The sequence below is a fragment of the Narcine bancroftii genome, chromosome 12 (genome assembly GCF_036971445.1).
Source record: "Narcine bancroftii isolate sNarBan1 chromosome 12, sNarBan1.hap1, whole genome shotgun sequence".
Taxonomy (NCBI): domain Eukaryota; kingdom Metazoa; phylum Chordata; class Chondrichthyes; order Torpediniformes; family Narcinidae; genus Narcine; species Narcine bancroftii.
The window spans coordinates 37,921,980-37,943,069 of NC_091480.1; the positions used below are offsets into that span (position 1 = coordinate 37,921,980).

The window sequence follows — 21,090 nt, forward strand, 5'->3', positions numbered from 1 at the left end:
TCTATAGAGATAAACCTTCACCAAATATCAACTAACTTCACATCTATCATCATATTAGTCACATAAACCACCATCTTAAAACAAAATTCAAACCTCATTAAGCATTGTACAATTCAATTTTAGTACTCTTCCACCATTTTTCCCTTTTACTCTTGAATAGTTATCCAATAAAAGCTCCAATACCACATTTAAATATCCCCAATCATTACGTTAAAATTCAGATATCCAAATAATAAAAGCACATCTACAACAAAATCTATATCTTCAACAAATGGAGCATAAACCACAAACAAAATTCAAGCCTCATTAAGAATTGTACAATTCAATTTATAACTTTCACCATTATTCCCTTCGTTCTATAACTAAAATAGCAAAATAATATACACCAGAATTACCACTCCTTTCACCTTAAAGTTAAAGAAAAAATATTAAAAAAAAACTTATCCATCCCATTCACATTTAAAGTTCAGATATTCCTTATCTACTGAATAAACTTTACAAAAAAAAACACATCAATTTTTAGTTTTTTAAACAATCAAATACTTTCTTATGCTTTTTTTTTTATAATTTAAACAAAAAAAAACCGTCACTCTTTAATAATACAAAAAAAGGGAAAAAAAAACGGGTAGGAGGTTAAAAATACCCCCTCCCGTCTAAACTGCGCAATGCGGTAACTCCCAAAAAAAAATGGGTGTGAGATAACTCACACGTAGCAGATGACTTTCAGGAAATAGTGCCTATCCAGTTCTCTCCCCCAACTGTCACTTCATCTTAAACTAACATCATCATTATTTAATATCCCTTTTTTTAAAAAAAAACATTAGAAAAAAAAAGATCAACTCTTCTTTTAATCAGCTCCAACTCCCGAGTCACCATTACAACCATTCCTTCTTGGAGCACGGCTCTTTTCTTCCATCTCTTGTCTCCTTAGAGATCGCGGCGGACTACATCACTGTTGAAACTGAGTAATTGGCAGCTCTTGAGCAAATGCTATAGCTTCCTTTGGAGAATCAAAGAACTTTGGTTGGCAACCATCTTGAAAAACCTTCAAAACAGCTGGATATCTAAAGGTTGCCTTGTAACCTTTCTTCCACAACAACTCTTTAGCAGGATTGAATTCCCGTCTTTGGAACATAACTTCTTGACTCAAATCCGCATAGAAGAAAACTCGATTATTTTGAATCATCAAGGGTGATTTTTTCTGTTGTCCATTTCTAATAGCCACTCGTAAAATTATTTCTCTGTCGTAATAATTCAAGCAACGAACCAAAACAGGTCTTGGACTTTGACCTGAAATAGGTCTTCTACGCAAGGCTCTGTGAGCACGTTCCAGTATTATACCTTCCAGGAAATGTTCTTGACCCAACACCTGCAGAATCCATTCAGTAAAAATTTTCTTGGGTCTGGTCCCTCCATACCTTCCGGCAAACCAATAATCTTTATATTGTTCCGTCTGGATTGGTTTTCCAAATAATCAATCTTTTTCACCAAATTTTTATTTTGAGTTTGTAAGTCTTCGACCATTTTGGTCACATCAAAAACTTGATCCCGTATTTCGTCTCTATCTTCACACTAATTAAATTTATCTCTCACTTCAAGCTTAAAAGCCCCAAACTCAGCCATCTGTTGAGAATGTATTTTCACCAAAGTATTAAACCTAGTACCAAGTTCAGTCATAATCTTGGATAATCCCTGCATTGTATAAGATAATTTAGATTCAAGATTCACAAAAATCTTTTCAATTGGAAGAGATTTTGGCTCAACAGATTCCTGCTTCTTCTCCAAAGGATCTTCTATTCCTTCCTTCATTCTGGTTGCCTTCCTTGTAGTATGACTGCGTGTGGAAACCCCAGCCACAGCCTCTCCAGCAATGACTGGAGGACGCTGGCCGGGGTTTTCCCCAGTCCATAATGTATTAAATTCTCCCAGTTCATCAAGTTGTATAGGTTCTTGTATCTCAAGAGATGCAGTTTGCAGCGCCACCTCTACAGTTGACAAATGCCTTTGAGTAACTCTTTGTTCTAAAGGCTGTTTGGCGCCCTCTTTAGGGGGCTCTACCGATGTAACATAGAGCTCTACATCCGAACACTGTACCTCTCTCCTGTGGGATCCATTTCACGCTGAGTCCCGGTGTCTTTCCTGTAGGTAGGCTCCAAAACTTGAACTTTTGAAAAATGTAGTTTTTTGATGATCTGTTGTCGTTTTTGTTTGCTCTTTTCCACCAATTGTACCATCATAAGTTAAATTAACAGCACTGAAATTATCTAAACTTTTAAAGAATTTTAACGGGCATTTCTAGACAAAACAATAAGATAGAGTCAGGAGAGGACTGGAAGGCACGTCTGATCCTTTTACGCCATCTTGCCACGCCCCCACTCTCTCTCTCTCTCTCCCTCTCTCTCTCTCTCTCTCTCTCACACACACACCATGTCAGACCATCATTTAAGAGGGTGAACCCTCGTGAGGTGTCAGTACCTAGTAGGGTACTGAAAATCTGTGCCCACCAACAAGTTGGAGAGCTCACAGGCATTTTCAGCCTTTCATTGCTGCAGTCAGAGGTTCCTACCTGCTTCAAAAAGGCACCAATCATCCTGTTGCCCAAGAAGAGTAGTGTGAGCTGCCTCAACGACTATGATGAAATGCTTTGAGAGGTTTTTCATGGGCAGAATTAACACGTACCTAAGCAAAAGTCTGGACTCACTGCGATTCACCTATTGTCACAATCGCTCCACGGCAGACACAATATCACTGGGTCTGGATCACAACTCGTACATACGGCTGCTTTTCATCGACCACAGCTCTTCCTTCAACACCATTATTCCCTCAGTGCTGGTCAAGAAGCTCCAAATTCTGGGCCTCTGCACCATCCCCCTCTTCCCCTCTCTGTAACTGGATAATTGACTTCCTCATCGGAAGACCACAGTCAGTGGAAACACTGTCTCCTTACCGATTATCAACACAGGTGCACCTCAAGGATATGTGCTTTACCCATTATACACCCATGACTCTGTAGCCAGGTACAATTCTAATGCTATCTACAAATTTGCCACTGACACCACAGTTGTCGGCAGAATCACAAACGGCAATGAGGAAGCGAACAGGAGGGAGATAGATCAGCTCGTTGAGTGATGTCAAGCCAACAACCTTGCGTTCAATATCAGGAGAACACGAACCAGTCCTCATTGAGGGCTCAGTAGTAGAACTCAAATTCCTGGGTGTCGACATTTCGGAGGATCTGTCCTGCAGCCTCCATGTCAATGTAATCACAAAGAAGCTATACTCGAGAGGTGCTTGAGGAGATTTGGTACGTGGCTGAAAACTCGTAAACTTCTACAGGTGTATCGTGGAGAGCATTCTGGCTGGTTGCATCGTTGCCTTAAATGGAGGTGCCAAATCTCAGGACAAGAAAAAACTCAACCTGCGACATCACAGGCACCAGACTTCACTCCATCAAGGACATCTACAAGAGGTGGTGTCGTAAAAAAGCAACCTCTATCCTCAAGGATCCCAGGCCATGCCCTCTTCACTCTGCTACCATCGGGAAAAAGGTTCAGGAACCAAGAGACGAGCACTCAGCGGCACAAGGACAGCTTCTTCCCCACTGCCATCAGATTCCTGAATGAACAATAAACCAAAGACACGGCCTGACTTTTTGTGCACTCTTTGTGTTTATTGTTGTGAGGTGGGTTATATATGAATGTGATGGTGCTGCAAAACAACGGATTTCGTGACTTGTTCATGGCAATAAAATTCTGATACGCAATATATTTAATCTAACTGAACCTAGATGCTCTTAATTATAATCAAGGTGTATCTTGATATAAATTGCATACTCAATTCCCATCATATTATTCTAGTTTATGGAAGATTTTCCATTTGATGATACAGAAATGAGTCTGAATAGAAGTGACACTTGTGTGTGGATACCAGACTGCATCGAAAGGAGAAATATCAGTTTGGAAATTTTGTATCTGACGGATGTAATAGTTGGGAAAATGTGTCAACTATTAAAACCTGACTCCAGCCAAGGTTTTCATTTACTTAGATTGTGCCTGGGTTCTATTACACACTGCATAATACAGGATTATATTGTAACATCTGAATTTTGTTCTAAATTTAGTGATGTCCTTGCATTGCCAATCTTCAAACAGGAAGAGTCCAACTTGCCTCCAGAGAATGAGAATAAGCTGCTCCCATTTCAATATGTTCTATGTGCAGCTACCTCTCCAGCTGTAAAGCTCCACGACGAGACACTTACGTATCTTAACCAAGGTAAGTTTGAAGGCTGCCACAACAATGGAGCAGAGATCTCCACAAGCAAACATTTAAACGTCTTCACTGCTGATTGGAAAGTAAAGAAATCATGAGCAATTTATTTGCAACCAACGTTGCCATCTCAGGGAAAATCTGAATTCTGTTTCCCTTATCATTTTCGGTTTGGAATGAAAGCATTGAAAGTCAGCATAATCAATGCAATTGTGTGAAATACTGTAGATGCCGGTGCATAAGACGACTCACATTGGACAACCCTGGAATTTCCACATAAAATGTTGGTTTTGTATATGTTGACCCACCCCCCCACCCCCACCAAATCTGGCACTTAATGCTGACCAGTGTTAAAAGCAAATCGCAATATTTTAATCACAAATTATCATTTAATAGTTACAATTTTATTTGGATATTTTAAAATAAACAATTGTCAGCTCCTGTAACAGGCCATTTAAAGCCTGTACAGACCCGGCGGCAGCGGGGAGGCGCTCAGACTTCGTAAATGAGACATGTGCGAAATTGCGTTGCAGCCGGTGGGAAGATGGCGGTGGTGTTGTGACTTCGTTGTCAAGGTAAGAATTTTAGACTATATATGTCAACAACATCTTAAAAGTGAAATTTTTAAGTTTTGAGGATTGTCGTATACAATGGCATATGGTGATTTTTCCCCTTTGATTTGGATTGCATTTTCAAAACTAATGTCAAATTTGTGGGATGTTCCTACTTTGTACACCTATAGTTTAGCAATCTGAAGTGTGCTCATTGTCTTAACATTTTGGTATTTCTCTCTTTTAATCACACCTGTCTGTAATGTTGTGAACCAAAAACTGGCCTCTGTTGTAAAATTCCCACCTTAACCATAGATGCCGTTGTATAGGACAATCTCTTCTTCTCTTTGGCTTGGCTTCGCGGACGAAGATTTATGGAGGGGGTAAAAGTCCACGTCAGCTGCAGGCTCATTTGTGGCTGACAAGTCCGATGCGGGACAGGCAGACACGGTTGCAGCGGCTGCAGGGGAAAATTGGTTGGTTGGGGCTACACACTCTACTAGTCTGGCAAGCCTTCGGATGAACGACGCCTATCTGGTGTAGGCTTCATGGTCAAAAACTTCATTGCCTCTAAACTCGAAAACCTTCCGACAGGCCTCTCGGACCGAATCATGTCCATGCGACTCCCCCTTCAAAACAAATGTCGCATCACCCTCATCAGTGTCTATGCTCCAACCCTCCAGGCGGAACCAGCAGAAAAGGACAAGTTCTACACCGACCTGCGCAACCTCATCCAACGCACCCCTACAGCCGACAAGGTTGTCATCCTGGGCGACTTCAACGCTCGTGTCGGCAAAGACTCAGAAACCTGGCCAGGAATCCTGGGCAAGCATGGCGTCGGCAAGTGCAACGACAATGGGCGCCTCCTGTTGGAGCTCTGCGCAGAACAGCGGCTTGTCATTACAAACACCCTTTTTCAGCAGAGGGACAGCCTTAAGACCACCTGGATGCATCCCCGATCCAAACACTGGCACCTCCTGGACTACATCCTGGTGCGAGAAAGTGACAAACGAGATGTGCTCCACACCAGGGTCATGCCTAGCGCGGAATACCACACTGACCACCGGCTGGTTCGCTGCAAGCTCAACCTTCACTTCAAGCCAAAGCCCAGGAACAGTAAAGCCCCCAGAAAGAGGTTCAATGTTGGAAACCTGCAGTCAGACGAAGCGAGAGGAAACTTCCAGGCAAACCTCAAAGCAAAGCTCGACGATGCAACCCGCCTCATGGACCCGTCCCCTGAAACCCTCTGGGATCAGTTGAAGACTACCATACTGCAATCCACTGAAGAGGTACTGGGCTTCTCCTCCAGGAAAAACAAGGACTGGTTTGACGAAAACAGCCAGGAAATCCAGGAGCTGCTAGCAAAGAAGCGAGCTGCCCACCAGGCTCACCTTACAAAGCCGTCCTGTCCAGAGAAGAAACAAGCCTTCCGTCGCGCATGCAGCCATCTTCAGCGCAAACTCCGGGAGATCCAAAATGAGTGGTGGACTAGCCTCGCCAAACGAACACAGCTCAGCGCGGACATTGGCGACTTCAGGGGTTTCTACGAGGCTCTAAAGGCTGTGTACGGCCCCTCACCCCAAGTCCAAAGCCCGCTGCGCAGCTCAGACGGCAAAGTCCTCCTCAGCGACAAGATCTCCATCCTCAACCGATGGTCAGAACACTTCCAATCTCTTTTCAGTACCAACCGCTCAGTCCAAGATTCCGCCCTGCTCCAGCTCCCTCAACAGCCCCTAAGGCTAGAGCTGGATGAGGTCCTCACCCTGGATGAGACATATAAGGCAATCGAACAACTGAAAAGTGGCAAAGCAGCAGGTATGGATGGAATCCCCCCCAGAGGTCTGGAAGGCTGGCGGCAAAACTCTGCATGCCAAACTGCATGAGTTTTTCAAGCTTTGTTGGGACCAAGGAAAACTGCCTCAGGACCTTCGTGATGCCACCATCATCACCCTGTACAAAAACAGAGGCGAGAAATCAGACTGCTCAAACTACAGGGGAATCACGCTGCTCTCCATTGCAGGCAAAATCTTCGCTAGGATTCTACTAAATAGAATAATACCTAGTGTCGCCGAGAATATTCTCCCAGAATCACAGTGCGGCTTTCGCGCAAACAGAGGAACTACTGACATGGTCTTTGCCCTCAGACAGCTCCAAGAAAAGTGCAGAGAACAAAACAAAGGACTCTACATCACCTTTGTTGACCTCACCAAAGCCTTCGACACCGTGAGCAGGAATGGGCTTTGGCAAATACTAGAGCGCATAGGACAATCTGAAACTTTAAAAATTCACCTTAAAATCCTGTATGCTGGGTGTAAAATCCTGTGCCTTAACTGTGAAGTATCAAGACCGCCGCCATCTTCCCGCCGGCTCTGGCGCAATTTTACGCGTCTCATTATTTGCAAAATCTCAGAACTCCTCCACGGGGTCTTTCCACCTGGTCTGACTGCTGTCTGCTCTTTACAGACTTTAAATGGCCTGTTAAAGGAGCCGACGATGGTTTTATTTTAAAAATTCAAATAAAATTTAAACTTTTACACAATAATTTGTCATTAAAATATTGTGATTTGCTTATAGCAGCATCCACTGGTCAACAGTAAGTGCCCAATTTTTTTGGGGGGGCGGGTCATTGCTGCTCAAAACGAACAGTTTAGGTGGACATCCCAATGATCGTTTTATACATGAGCCATCCCATACGCCGGCATATACGGTAGCTGTTCGCATTGAGAATTTATTATTTTTCTCATAGTTGAACTCTTCACTCAGCGTTAACAATTCACTTAAAATTGCTTGCCAATCATTCGTTGAAAAAAGGAAAACCAGGCAGATCAGACTCAATGGGCCAATGGACCCGCTTTTTCTGCTTAAAGGAAAATAATACCTGACTAATCTATTGCGGGAATAGAAACTCCCCGGGCCATGGTTAGTGTACAGCACCAGCGATCGGGACCGGGGCTTGAGTTCCATGCTGTCTATAAGGAGTTTGTACGTTTTCCACATGACTGCATGGGTTTTCCCCAGGGGCTCTAGTTTCCTCCCACCATTCAAAACTTACAGGGGTGTAATTGGGTGGCATGGGCACATGGGCCGAAAAGGGCCTGTTACCGTGCTGTATGTCTAAAGTTGAAAAAAAATTAAAACTCCTTACAGAGAGCGCGGGATTCGAACTCATGTCCTGATTGCTGGCGCTGTAACAGTGTTGCACTAATTGCTAGGCTAACCGTGTCATCCTATTTATAATCCCTTTCCACGTGAAGGTAAATTTATGTTCTCAATGCATGAAATCGATTTGGTACAATATTCTGATGTGTTCTGTTTTTCAGGGCAATCTTGTGAGATTCGCATGCTTGATAATCGGAAAATTGGGGAGTTGCCTGAAATCAATGGAAAATATGTGAAGGTGAGGAAAACCATGTCAGTCAATGGTGGAGCTGCCCCCGGCAAGGCATTCCAGACACCCACAACTCTCTGTGTTTTTTTAAAAAAAAGTATATCCCAGATATCTGCTCTAAACTCCCCTCTCTTCACTTTGTATATATGTCCTCTGGTGTTTGCTATTCCTGCCCTGGGAAACAGGCGCTGGCTGACCATATTATCTATGCCTCTCAGAATCTTGTAGACCTCTATTAAGTTCCCTCTCATCTTTCTTTGCTCCAAAGAGAAAAGTCTCAGCTCTGCTAACCTTGCTTCATAAGACTTGTTTTCCAATCCAAGCAACATCCTGGTAAATCTCCTCTGCCCCCTCTCCATTGCTTCCACATCCTTCCTATAATGAGGTGACCAGAACTGGACACAAGACTCCAAGTGTGGTCTCACCAGAAATTTGTGGAGTTGCAACATGTCCTCTCGACTCTTGAACTCATTCTTCCTATTAATGAAGCCCAACATTCCATAGGCCTTCTTAACAATCCTATCAATCTGTGAGGTGACCAGGAGAGATGCATGAATTTAGGGTTCCTCCACTATGTTAAGTAACTGACTATTGACCCTGTACTCAGCCTTTTGGCTTGACTTTCCAAAATGCATCACCTCACACTTATTTGGATTGAACTCTATCTGCCACTTTTCTGCCCAACTCTGCATTCTGTCTATATCCTTTTGTAACCTACAACAACCTTCAGCACTATGTAGAGCTATTTTTCTGCCTAGTCCCACAGACCTGCATCCAGTTCACAGCCCTCTGTCCTTCTTCTATCAATGTACCTATCCAAATTCTTCTTAAATGTTAAAATTGAGCCTGCATTCACCACTTCAGCTGACACCTCATTCCACACTCCCACTACTCTCTGTGTGAAGAAGTTCTCCCTCATGTTGCCCCTAAACCTTTCCCCTTTCACCCTTAACCAATTTCCTCTGGTTTGTATCTCACCTAGACTCTGTGAAAAAGCCTATCTACATTTTCTCTGTCTGTACCCCTCATAATTTTAAATATCTCAATCAAATTTCCCCTTATTCTTTGCCCCAGGGAATATAGCCCTAACCTGTTTAACCTTTCCCTGTAACTCATTTTCAGAAGTCTGGACAACACCCTGGTAAATCTTCTCTACTCTCTTTCTTTATTGAGATATTTCCTATAGTTAAGTGACCAAAACTACACACAATACTCCAAATTTGGCCTCACCAATGTCTTATATAATTTTACCATAACATCCCAACTCATATACTCAAGACTTTCATTTATGAAGGCCAATATGTAAAAGCTCTCTTTACAACTCTATCTACCTATGTCTCCACTTTTAGGGAATTATGTATCTGTATTCCCTGCCTCTGTTCTACCACCATCCTCAGTGCCCTACCATTTACCTTGTATGTCTGTTCTTGGTTTGTCCTTCCAAAATCCAATACCTCATACTTGTCTCTGTGAAATTTCATCTGCCATTTTTCAGCCTATGTTTTCCAGCAGGTCCAGATTCCTCTCCAAGCTTTGAAAACCTTCTTCACTGTCCACATTGCTTCCAATTTTAGTGTCATCTGCAAACTTACTGATCCAATTTACCACATTATCCAGATCATTGATATAGATAAATTGTTGTTTTTTTCTGCATTGGCTTGTGGAATTTTTTCTATTAATTACTTTTCCCCAGAGAAATTAGTCTTCAAATAAATACAGGAATGCTATTGTTTCAGTGATGCGATGTGGAAGACTGCATTCATTTTATTTTTGACATTAATTGTACTAACACAGATGAAGGGCAAGGGGGTGGAGATTCAGTTGCATACAAGATTTAGATTTATTGTCAGAGTACATACATGACATCACATGCAGCCCTGAGATTCTTTTTCCTGTGGGTGAGGCAGAATTACCACTTATTGGCAGTGGAAAAAAATACAGTGAAACCTCATTCGAACGCGATTCATTAATCTGCAGAATTGCTTATAGCTCGGGTGTCTGTGGACCCCAAACTTTGCAAATAAGTTGATTAAAATTCAGAATACCAATATTAAAAGTATGCGCTTGCTTTCTTTCATTGAAATTGTTAGTTCTAGATAGCGGATCCTTTGAAAACTGGTAATATTTGGGTTTGATTATCCGTGGGCTCTCTGATATATAGGCATCTGTTCCATGACTCAGCTATAACGCGGTATGAAATCTGAGATTTTACTGTATTTAAAAGTACACATGTAAACAAATAAAGAATGTAAAAAACCTGTGCAACACAAGAGAAAATAATCAATCAAGTGCAAAAATAAGAGTCTTGAATGAATCCCTGATTGAGTTTGTCGTTGAGGAGTCTGATGATAATGGGGTAGCAGCTGTTCGTGAACATGGTGGTGTGAGTCTTGTGGCACCTATACCTCTTTCCTGATGGTAGCAATGAGAACAGAGCATATGCTGGATGGTGTGGATCCATGATGATTGCTGCTGCTTTCCGATGGTAGCATTCCCCATAGACGTTCTTGATGGTGGAGAGGATTTTACCTGTGATGTCCTGGGCTGTATCTACTACCTTTTGCAGCAATTTATACTCAGGGGTATTGGTGTCCCTGTACCAGAGCATGATGTAGCCAGTCAGCACACTTTCCACCATACATCTGTTGAAATTTGTCAGGGTTTCTGGTGTCATACCAAACCTCCATAAACTCCTGAGGAAATAGAGGCACTGTCATTGGTGAATTGGGTCAGGAAAGATCCTCGGAGATAGTGACTCCAAAGAACTTAAATTTGTTCACCCTTTTACCTCTGATTCCCCAATTGATCACTGGATTTTACACCTCTGGTTTTGCCTTCCTGAAATCAATAATCAGCTCCATTAAGTGCAAGTTTGTTCTTGGTCCACCATTCAGCCAAGTTTTGAATCTCTCTCCTGTATGCAGACTCATTGCCTTTTTTAAGACAACCTACTACCATCTAATTTATAGATGGTAGTGGTGTTTTACCGAGCCACAAAGTCGTAGGTGTAAAGTGAGTAGAGCAGGGGCTAAGAATGCAACCCTGTGGTGCTCCGGTACTGGAGGAGAAATTATTACCAAATCATTCTTCAAACAAATACAATAATCTTATTATTGAAGATGTTGCAATGTGAAGGACTTTATTCAGTTGGGGGGGCAGGGGGGAGATTTAATTGTGGACAAGGTAATAGTTCTTAAAGACTGCTGCTTTATTTCATTTCTCACTAGAGTATTATTAGAGTGGTGTTTCACGATCGCCGTTTGCAGTATACTGAACATCAGCAATTGGAAGGATGGAGGTGGAATCGACCAGGAGATAGGATTCTGGATTTGGGTATGTTATCTCGTGTGGGTAAATAGTGTAATTTACACGAGTTTATTCTAATTTCTGATTTGATAGGATAAAACTATTATTGTACAAGACACTTAAACTTAATATACTGTATATATGCCGTCATATGGGACAATCCTCAAAACTTTAAAATTTCACTTCAAAATTGGGTTGTCCTAACAAAGAATCTAAAATCCATTCCTTGATGGCAAAGTATCAACACCACCACCATCTTCTTACTGGGACAATCATGCATATGCCTTATTAGTAATTTGCGAAGTCTCAGTGGTCCCCCACAGAGTCCATCCAGCCATTCCGACTGCTGTCGGCTCTGTACAGGCTTTAAACAACCTGCTACAGGAGCTGACAGTGGTTTATTTTTAAATATCCAAATTAAATTTAAACTTTAAATGGTAATTCATTATTAAAATATTATGGTTTGCTTTTAACTGCCTCCACTGGTCAGTGGTAAGTGCCAGATTTTGTGGTCATCTTATATAAAGGGCATTGCTCAAAACCAAAATTTTAGGTGGAAATTCTGGGGTTGTCCCATACACTAATTGTCCTATATGAAGGCATATATGATAACCTCAGTGCATTGGGGATAGGTACATTGATGGGGAGGGTATGAAGGGACATAATTCTGGTGCAGGTCAGTGGAATTGTAACTGCTGGTGACTGGCTCGAGACTGGCTGAAGTGGGTACCAGGTATAGAATTGGGATGCGAGAGGGTGCCGAGGGTGATGATTGAGTCAGATGTTAGGATCTGCAGCTCAGGCTGCTGATGTTTTGGACTGGACTCTGTGTGGCTGCAGGGGCTACGGGTGCGCTGGAGGTGAGGGGAACTATCTTTTGCTTCATTTTCTCTGACTGTCATAGGCACTTCAGGCAATTTCTGCCGATGGTGAATCTGTTTGCCTTAAGGCAGACGAAAACAAATTACATGTAATATTGCACTGTCTTTACTACATGACAGTAAATTGAATCTTGAGAAATAGTTTGGCACAGACTACAAGGGCCGAACGGCCTGTTTGTGTGCTGTAGTGTTCTATGGTTCAATTGAAAGTGTTTCAGCGAACCATCTCTGCCACATAATAGAGTTGGGGATTGAGGCCATAATTGTCAGGAAGAGTCAAGAAAATAGTTGAGATCAGAATTGGAGTAAGCCATTTAAACTGGAGGATATCATTGAGAACCTGGTGTCTATCTCTTGGAGCATATGCTCTTTATTTTCAAGAGCTACAATTTTACTAGCGTGACGATGCCATTCTCCATGAAGTGGAATCACTTCTCAACACCTCTGGAATTCAGCTCCTGGTGAACAGACTTCAGGATTATTGTCAGAGTAAATACATGACATCACATACGACCCTGGGATCCTTTATCTGTGGGCGAGGTAGAATTACCACTTGGTGATTATTGGTAGTGCAAAAAAAACTATACAATGTATACAAGTAAACAAATAAAGAAATGTAAACAAACTGTGCAATACAGAGAGGAAAAAAACAAAATGCAAAAGTAAGAGTCCCAAAATATTTTTATTGTTAAGGAATCTGATTGTGAAGGGGTTCCTGAACCTAGTGTGAGTCTTGTGGCACCTGTACCTCTTTCCTGATGGCAGCAGCGAGAATAGGGTGTGTGGTGGGTGGCGTGGATCCTTGATTATTGCTCTCCGATGTCAGCATTCCCCGTAGATATTCTCGATGGTGGGGAGGGTTTTGCCTGTGATATCTTGGAGCCACTACATTTTGGAGGGTTTTACATTTGGGGGTATTGGTGCCCCCATAGCAGACCATGATAAAGCCAGTCAGTACACTTTCCACCACACATCTGTGGAAATTTGACAGTGTTTCTAATGTCATACCAAACCTATGCAAACTCTTGATGAAGAAGAGGCACTGATGTGTTTTCTTCACAATGCCATTAGTGTATTGGGCCCAGGTAAGATCCTCCTAGATAGTGACTCCCAATAACAAATTTGCTCACCCTCTCTACCTCTGATCCCTCAATGATCACTGGATTGTACACCTCTGGCTTTCCCTTCCTGAAGTCGTTGGTTTTCGTGACATTGAGGTTGTTGTTACTGCACCATTCAGCCAAGTTTCCAATCAACCTGTATGCTGACTCATCGCCCCTCTTTATACAACCTACTACCATGGTATCATCAGCGAATTTGTAGATGATGGTGTTGTCATAGTGAGCCACACAGTCATAGGTGTAAAGCAAGTAGAGCAGGGGTCTAAGACACACCCCTGTGGAACTCTAGTACTGATGGAGATTGTGGAGATAATCTTACCAATCCTCACTGATTGTGTTCTGGAGGTGAGGAAATCCATGATCCAATTACACAGTGGTGTGTTGACTCCCAGGTCTTGGAGTTTGCTGATCAGTTTTGAGGGGATGAAATTGTTTAATGCCAAACTGTAGTCGATAAAGAACATCTTGATGTATGCATCTTTTTTGTTCAGGTCTTCCAGAGCTTTGTGCAGAGCAGTGGTTTTCAAACTGCCCCCCCCCCTAAATTCACATTCCACCTTAAGCAATCCCAATGCCATAAGTGCTAAGGGATTGTTTAAGGTGGTATGTGAGTGGGAAGGGAAGGTTGAGAATCACTGGTCTAGATCCAATTGTTACTGAAATATTTTACTTGAGAAAAATGGTTTCCAAACTTTTTCTTTCCACTCATATACCACCTTAAGCAATCCCTTACTAATCACAGCACTTATGGCATTTGAAGTGTAGGGGGGCAGTTTGAAACCACTGGTGTAGAGCCAGTGAGATAGTATCCATCATGGATCTATTGCTAAAGTAGGCAAATTAGAATGGATCCATGTTGCCACTCAGACAGGAGTTGGTGCTTGAACACCAGTCTTTCAAAAGACTTCACTGTTGGTGAGAGTGGAGCCACTGGTCATTGGTCATTGAGGCAGGTGATCACACTCTTCTGTTTGAAGCATATGGGTACCACGCCTTGCCGGGGTGAGATGCTGAAGATATCTGTGAATGCATTGGCAAGTTGGTCAGCACAGATTTTTTATACTCAGACGGGTGCTCCATCCAGACCAGATGCTTTCCTTGGATTCACTCACCAGAAGACAGTCTGCATGTCATCCTGGATTATGAACAGGAGAGGGTCATCAGGGAACATGGGAGTGTACAGTAGTGGTTCTTTCATGGTGAAACTGGGTTTAAAAGGCATTGAGTTCATCTGGGAGTGAAGCTTTGTCGTCTCCTACTGCACTGGATTTGGATTTTTAGCAGGTTATGTCATTTAGACCCTGCCACAGCTGTCAGGTATCCTATTGGAATGTCAATAGAATGAACAGTATCCTGCTTTTTGTAAATAGGATGAAACTGGGGAGATTTCGTTCATCAGCACAACACAGGAGGTGCTTAGCTCTCTATCCCCTTTCGTTTCCATTCACCAAGCCATCCCTCCTCCTGCTTGCTGTTGTGCCCTCCTTCCTTATCCACCTGATAACTCAGCCTTTGGGTCTGTGCTCCTCTCCCCAACCCACCATTTTGTTTGGGCATCTGCCCACATTGTGTCCATCCCTTGATGAAGGGCTCAAGCATGAAACGCTAGATATGTATCTTTGTCTTTGCTGTGTAAAGTATCCTGGAGGGCTCTCACCTCACTGACAAAAGACAAAGGAGGAAAAACCCAACACCCAACCCCAACCCACCAATTTTCCCCTGTAACCGCTGCAACCGTGTCTGCCTGTCCCGCATCGGACTTGTCAGCCACAAACGAGCCTGCAGCTGACGTGGACTTTTTACCCCCTCCATAAATCTTCGTCCGCGAAGCCAAGCCAAAGAAAGATAAAGTATCCTGTTTAACCATTGAGTTTCTTCAGCATAGTGTTTTAAATTTATTTCCATGTAAGATTTGTAAACTCCACAGTGTGCTCTTTTGAGGTAGTTCAACAATATTTCCAAGTGCCTGATAATCTTTGGAAGATCCTACATTTTATTTTTTGGTGGATAATGTAACCAAATGCAGTGTACCTGAAGTAACAATGCCATGTTTAGCAACAATTTGGTGTTAGAACATAGAACGCTACAGCACAGTACAAGCCATTCGGCCCTCGAAGTTGTGCTGACCCGGATATTCCTTTAAAAAAGTGCTAAACCCTTTATCTTACTTTCCTCGATGTGCCTATCTAATGGTCTCTTTATTGCCCCTAATGTTACAGCCTTAACCACTGGCAAAGCATTCTAGGCACCCACAACTCTTGTGTTTTTAAAAAAAAAATAAAATAAATAAATGCACAAATAACTTGCCTGTGATGTCTCCCCTCCCTTCACTTTGTGGACATGACCCTTGGGCTTTGCTATTCTTGCCCTGGGAAAAAGGTGTTGGCTGTCCACCCTATCGATACTTCTCAGAATCTGATAGACTTCTATTAAGTCTCCTCTCATCCTTCTGTGCTCCAAAGAGAAAAGTTCCAGCTCTGCTAACCTTGCCTCTTAAGAGTTATTTTCCAATCCAGGCAATGTCCTGGTAAATTTCCTCTGCACCCTCTCCATAGCTTCCAAATCCTTCCTATAATTAAGTAACCAGAACTGAACACAATACTCCAAGTGTGGTCTCACTAGAGATTTGTAGATTTGCAGCATGATCAACTCTTGAACTCAGTCTTCTTATTAATGAAGTCCAGAATGCCATAGGCCTTCTTAACTATCCTATCAACCTGTGAGGCGACCTTGAGGGATGTATGGATTTGGACCCCAAGTTCCCTCTGTTCATCCACACTCTTAAGTAACTGACCATTAACCCTATACTCAGCCTTCTGGTTCGACCATCTGTTGTGAGTGAGGAAACAGGTTTTGCAGGTCTCAAAGGCAAGGACTCTGAACACAGTTTTGGTAGGGAAGGATTTTATTTACAGAAGGCAAGTGTGGGAAATGGTAACTGATTCAGTACACACGCGCGCACAAAGTTTACAACAGCTGTGAGAAAGAAAAAGCGGACAATTAATAATGAACGTGGGGAAAATAGCGTGGGAGCAAAATACACACACATGCACATACAACAAACTGGTATATACAATGATTAAGGAAAATCACTGTAATGCCCCACCTCCCATTGACTCAGTTCAGGCACGGCTCGATGCTACAAGGGACACTAATAAAACGCTCACAACCCTTTTAACAGTGCACATCTTACCAATACTTTCTCCAGCACCCTTCCACATTTCTAGGCCTGGAGTGAAGCAGGGTGGTCCTAAGCTGGCAAAGAGAGAGTAAAAAACACATGGCACCTTTATAGTGCTGGAGGTTCCAGCCTCGCTCATTAGCAGGGACAATGGCTCGGTGCCAGGAGGGTTAATCCAATTACAACAGCCAATGGCCCAAGGCCAAGTACAGGCAGGCTGGATAGTTCAGCCCAGGTAATTTACATGGATTCAACTGCAAGGTGTGCACTAATGGGTGGGGTGGAACCAAACCTTGATTGGCAGCTGGTATATCCTCTGACAAGGTCGGGAACCATGCTGTCACATGACAGCCACAACCCTTCCCAAAACACTTTCCAAAATGCATCATCTCAAATGAATGTGTTCCTGCAATAATGCCTTTTTGTTTCCTTCAGACATTCCATTGTCAGTGGGCATTGTTGACCCCAGAGCGAATCCAACACAACTTAATACAGTGGAGTTTCTGTGGGACCCTTCAAAGAGAACCTCTGTATTCATTCAGGTATGACTGCTGCTTACTGGATCAAAGATTAGGTAGATATTGCTTCGGCATGTGTGTTCACAGTGATATGTGCTGTTAGTTACCATGTATACACGTGTAATCGTCGAATTATTTGGACCACTTTTTCAGGCCAAAAAAAGGTCAACTTTTATATGTGTCAAACTCTTGACCGTGATAAGTACCTGTGTGGTCGTTCAAGGCATTGGGAGCCCAGGTGACCAGGACCAGGTTGTAAACCCTCGGGAGCTCAGATGCGTGGGAAGCCAAGGCGAGAATCCACAGTCGGGAGCTATGCTGGGTGTGCAGTTGGCGCCAAAAATAGTGGGGAATTAACTTTATACAGGTCATACAAAAACACTCGATGTTTGGGCCAAAAAGGGGGTGGGGGGGGAGGGGGAGTATCGTCGATTACATGAATATATACAGTGTATAAATAGAAAGTGCTGATTATGCACATTGATCTTTGATTTTAATTTGTTTTTTCCATAGAAACCTTTTTTCTGTCCTGGCATACTGCTATTACACTTAGTCAAAGGGGGTAGAGTTACTGTGACCCAACCTCTTTCAGATTCAGATTTCAGATGTATTGTCAGAGTAGGGGTGGCACGGTTAGTGTAGAGGTTAGTGCAATGCTGTTACAGTGTCGGCAAATGGGGACCGGGGTTCAAATCTGGTACTATCTATAAGATGTTTGCACATTCTCCCCATGCCCACGTGTATTTTCCTGGGGTCTCCAGTTGGCTCCCACTGTTCAAAACATACTGAGGGAGTAGGTTAATTGGGCAGCATGGGCTCGTGGGCCGAAAGGGCCTGTTACCATGCCGTATGTCTAAATTTAAAATTTAATTTTACATACATGACATCACATACAGCCCTGAGATTCTTTTTCCTGCAGGCGAGGCAGAATTATCACTTACTGGTAATTCAAAACCAAAAATTGTACTCAGCCTACACGTGTAAACAAATAAAGAAATATGAACAGATAAAGAAATGTAAAAATTGTGCAATCCAGAGAATTTAAAAAAATCAATAACGTGCACAAGTCAGAGTCCTTAAATGAGTCCCTGATTGAGTTTGTTGTTGAGGAGTCTGATGGTGGAGGGGGTGCAGCTGTTCCTGAACCTGGTGGTGTGAATCTTGTGGCACCAATATTTTTTTGATGGCAACAGCAAGAACAGAAAGTGCAATGGGTGGTGTGGATCCTTGATGACTGCTGCTGCTCTCCAACGACGGTGTTCCCTGTAGATGTTTTCGATGGTGGGGAGGGTTTTGCCTGTGATGTCCTGGGGTGTACCCACTACCTTTTGCAGGGCTTTGCGCTTAGGGGTATTGGTGACAGGTCTCATCAGGAAACTAGACCTCTTATAAATTTAAATTTTTAAATATAATTTTTATTAAAAATGTAGACATTCAGAGTGGTAACAGGCCATTTCGGCCCTCGAGCCCATGCCGGCCAATTACACCCAATTAACTTACACCCCTGAGCAGTGGGAGGAAACTGGAGCCCCCGGGAAAAAAAAACATGCATACAGGGGGAGAACATACAAACTTCTTGCAGTCAGGGTGGAATTCAAAACTTGGTCCCGATTGCTGGCACTATAACGGTGTTGTGCTAACCGCTACACGAATTGTGCTGCCCTTGGGAAACATTTAGGGAAAGTTTGTATGTAAATGCTATTCCAAGCTGGCTGAATATTTGCACCCAAAGGGTTGTGTGTTCTTCAGAGAACATTTACAATTTTAAACTTTTATTTTAAACTTTATTCTTATTTTAAAATTTATTTATTTCCTTTTTTTTTGCCATTTGTTTGTTTCCGTTTGAATGCCAGATGATGGGGATTTTACTGTATTTCAAACTCCGAGTAACTGAATCTCTCCCATAGATGGGGCCTGACTTGAGTATCTCCAGTCTTCAGTTTTCTTTCTTTTTCAAATATTTTTATTGTTTAACATATAAGCATAGATAATAAATAACGATTACAGAATTAATCAATTGTAAACAAGTAAATACATACAGAAGGGAGAAAAAAATAATGGCTAAATAATAACTACATTAATAGGTACTTATAACTCAATTTACTAATAAGCATAATGGAAAACTAAAAACGAATGAACTAAACTACCGAATATTTCGGCTTATAAGTAGAGTTGTGAACCCCGCCCCCAAAAAATCTCCAAAAAAAAATGAGGGTCGACTTATACACTGGATATACTTTTGAGACCTTAAATTTAGCTCAAAATCCAATCCATGCCAATCCAAACTAGTGTACGAGTCAACCCATGAAAAGCAGATTCGGCATACAAGTTGACCCTTGAAAACTCAAAAATAACCTGACTGACAGATTTTCATTGAGATTTTTAATGAAAACAACAACACAAATACCACCCTTCAAAATCACATCATCATTTGAGGCAAAGATGGCGGCGAGCACATCAATACTCTCACAGTTTAAATAGTCATCATATGGGTCCCAGTCTGAATCTGATGAGGCGGTTTCAGCTTCATCGTCAGTGTCCCACAATAAATCATCTTCACTGCCATCAATTGCACAAGAGATACCGCACTTTTTAATGATTTTATCACGGTCTCTAGCTTTGTCTCATGCCTTGAGCACGAAGTTACACAGCACATCAAGCGATCCAGCGCCCACTTCCCCACCTTTTGCAAACGACTTTTCTGCAGTCGACATCCATGTATTCCATTACTCGCGCTCATGGTCTTTGAATGGCTTGTTCCAGCAGACATCGAGAGGTTGCAATATAGACATCAAACCACCTAGGATAATTGCCATGTAAGTATGACGTAGTGCTAATCTACTTTTAGTCTTCTCAGTTAAGTGGCTACGAAACATATCCCAGACCAGCAAACTCCATTCATTGCGTAAACTGCCTGACCGTCTGTCCTATCCATAGTTTTACACCATTTTCATCCATCCATCCATTTTCATGAAAATGTACAAAAATACCTGCAGGGAATTTTAAGTTTAATTTTCCGTTTGAAAATTACCATGGGTCTTAACTTCGCCCTGTCGGCCATGCACAATAACACTATGGTAAACCTGATCCTTTCATTGGCCTATACTAGTTTGCACAGTTTTAACATCTTTCCATTCTACTGCTTTATTGCCTAACATGTTGAAATTCATGGGGGATTCGTCCACATTTCCGATATTTGACGATGCAAACTGGTGTTTGGGCTGGTTCTGTATAATAAACTGGTGAAAACTTGCAATTTTATGATCAAGATCTTTTGGTAGTTTCTGTGCAATTATTGTTTTTTGTTGTAAGACCAGGTTTTTCCTGTTCATGAAATGGTTGCACTGGCCTCAAAATCATCACTGAGGTCTGGCTGCAACTTGGCCCACTGCAATGCAAATGTTCTTATTTTATTTCGGGTGACGAAGCAGCAGTCTTGCCTCTGTTCACGTACCCATTCTGCAACATGATTTTCCATCTATGGCAATGAGTGATTCCTTTTCTCAAAGTAAATTGCCTTTTTGATATTTTTTCATTGTCTCATCTTTCTTCCTCCAGTCTCTTACCAACTTCTCATATACATCAAATGTTCTTGAAGTAGTGTATTTGTTGGCTTTCTTGGCCATTTCTGTCACTTTCAACTTTTAACTTTTGTCATGAGTTGTGTTGTCATTGGACCCTCCATGATAGATAAATCATGTGATCTTTGGGGGTCAATGTATACTCTGGTCAGTGGCCCATCTCAGGCATTGCGATCTTTGGGGTTAACTTCTACAGCAGTCTAACAGGGCAACTCAGGCATCCAGAAAATAGGGGTCGACCTATATGCCGGATATACCATAAAACCCTTAAAATGTGTCTGAAAAATGGGGGTTGAC

At 42.3% G+C, this 21,090-nt stretch overlaps 1 protein-coding gene across 2 annotated transcripts in view; it reads left to right on the plus strand.

Annotated features, from left to right (window-relative positions):
- The window catches only part of tfcp2 (transcription factor CP2), a 118,651-nt gene that overhangs the window by 28,865 nt on the left and 68,696 nt on the right, over nt 1-21,090 (plus strand). For both annotated transcript variants that reach the window (XM_069906541.1, XM_069906542.1), the window contains exons 2-5: nt 4,121-4,272; nt 8,138-8,214; nt 11,433-11,538; nt 17,130-17,236. In XM_069906541.1, the coding sequence (XP_069762642.1) occupies nt 4,121-4,272; nt 8,138-8,214; nt 11,433-11,538; nt 17,130-17,236 (442 nt within the window). The remainder of the gene's footprint in view (nt 1-4,120; nt 4,273-8,137; nt 8,215-11,432; nt 11,539-17,129; nt 17,237-21,090) is intronic.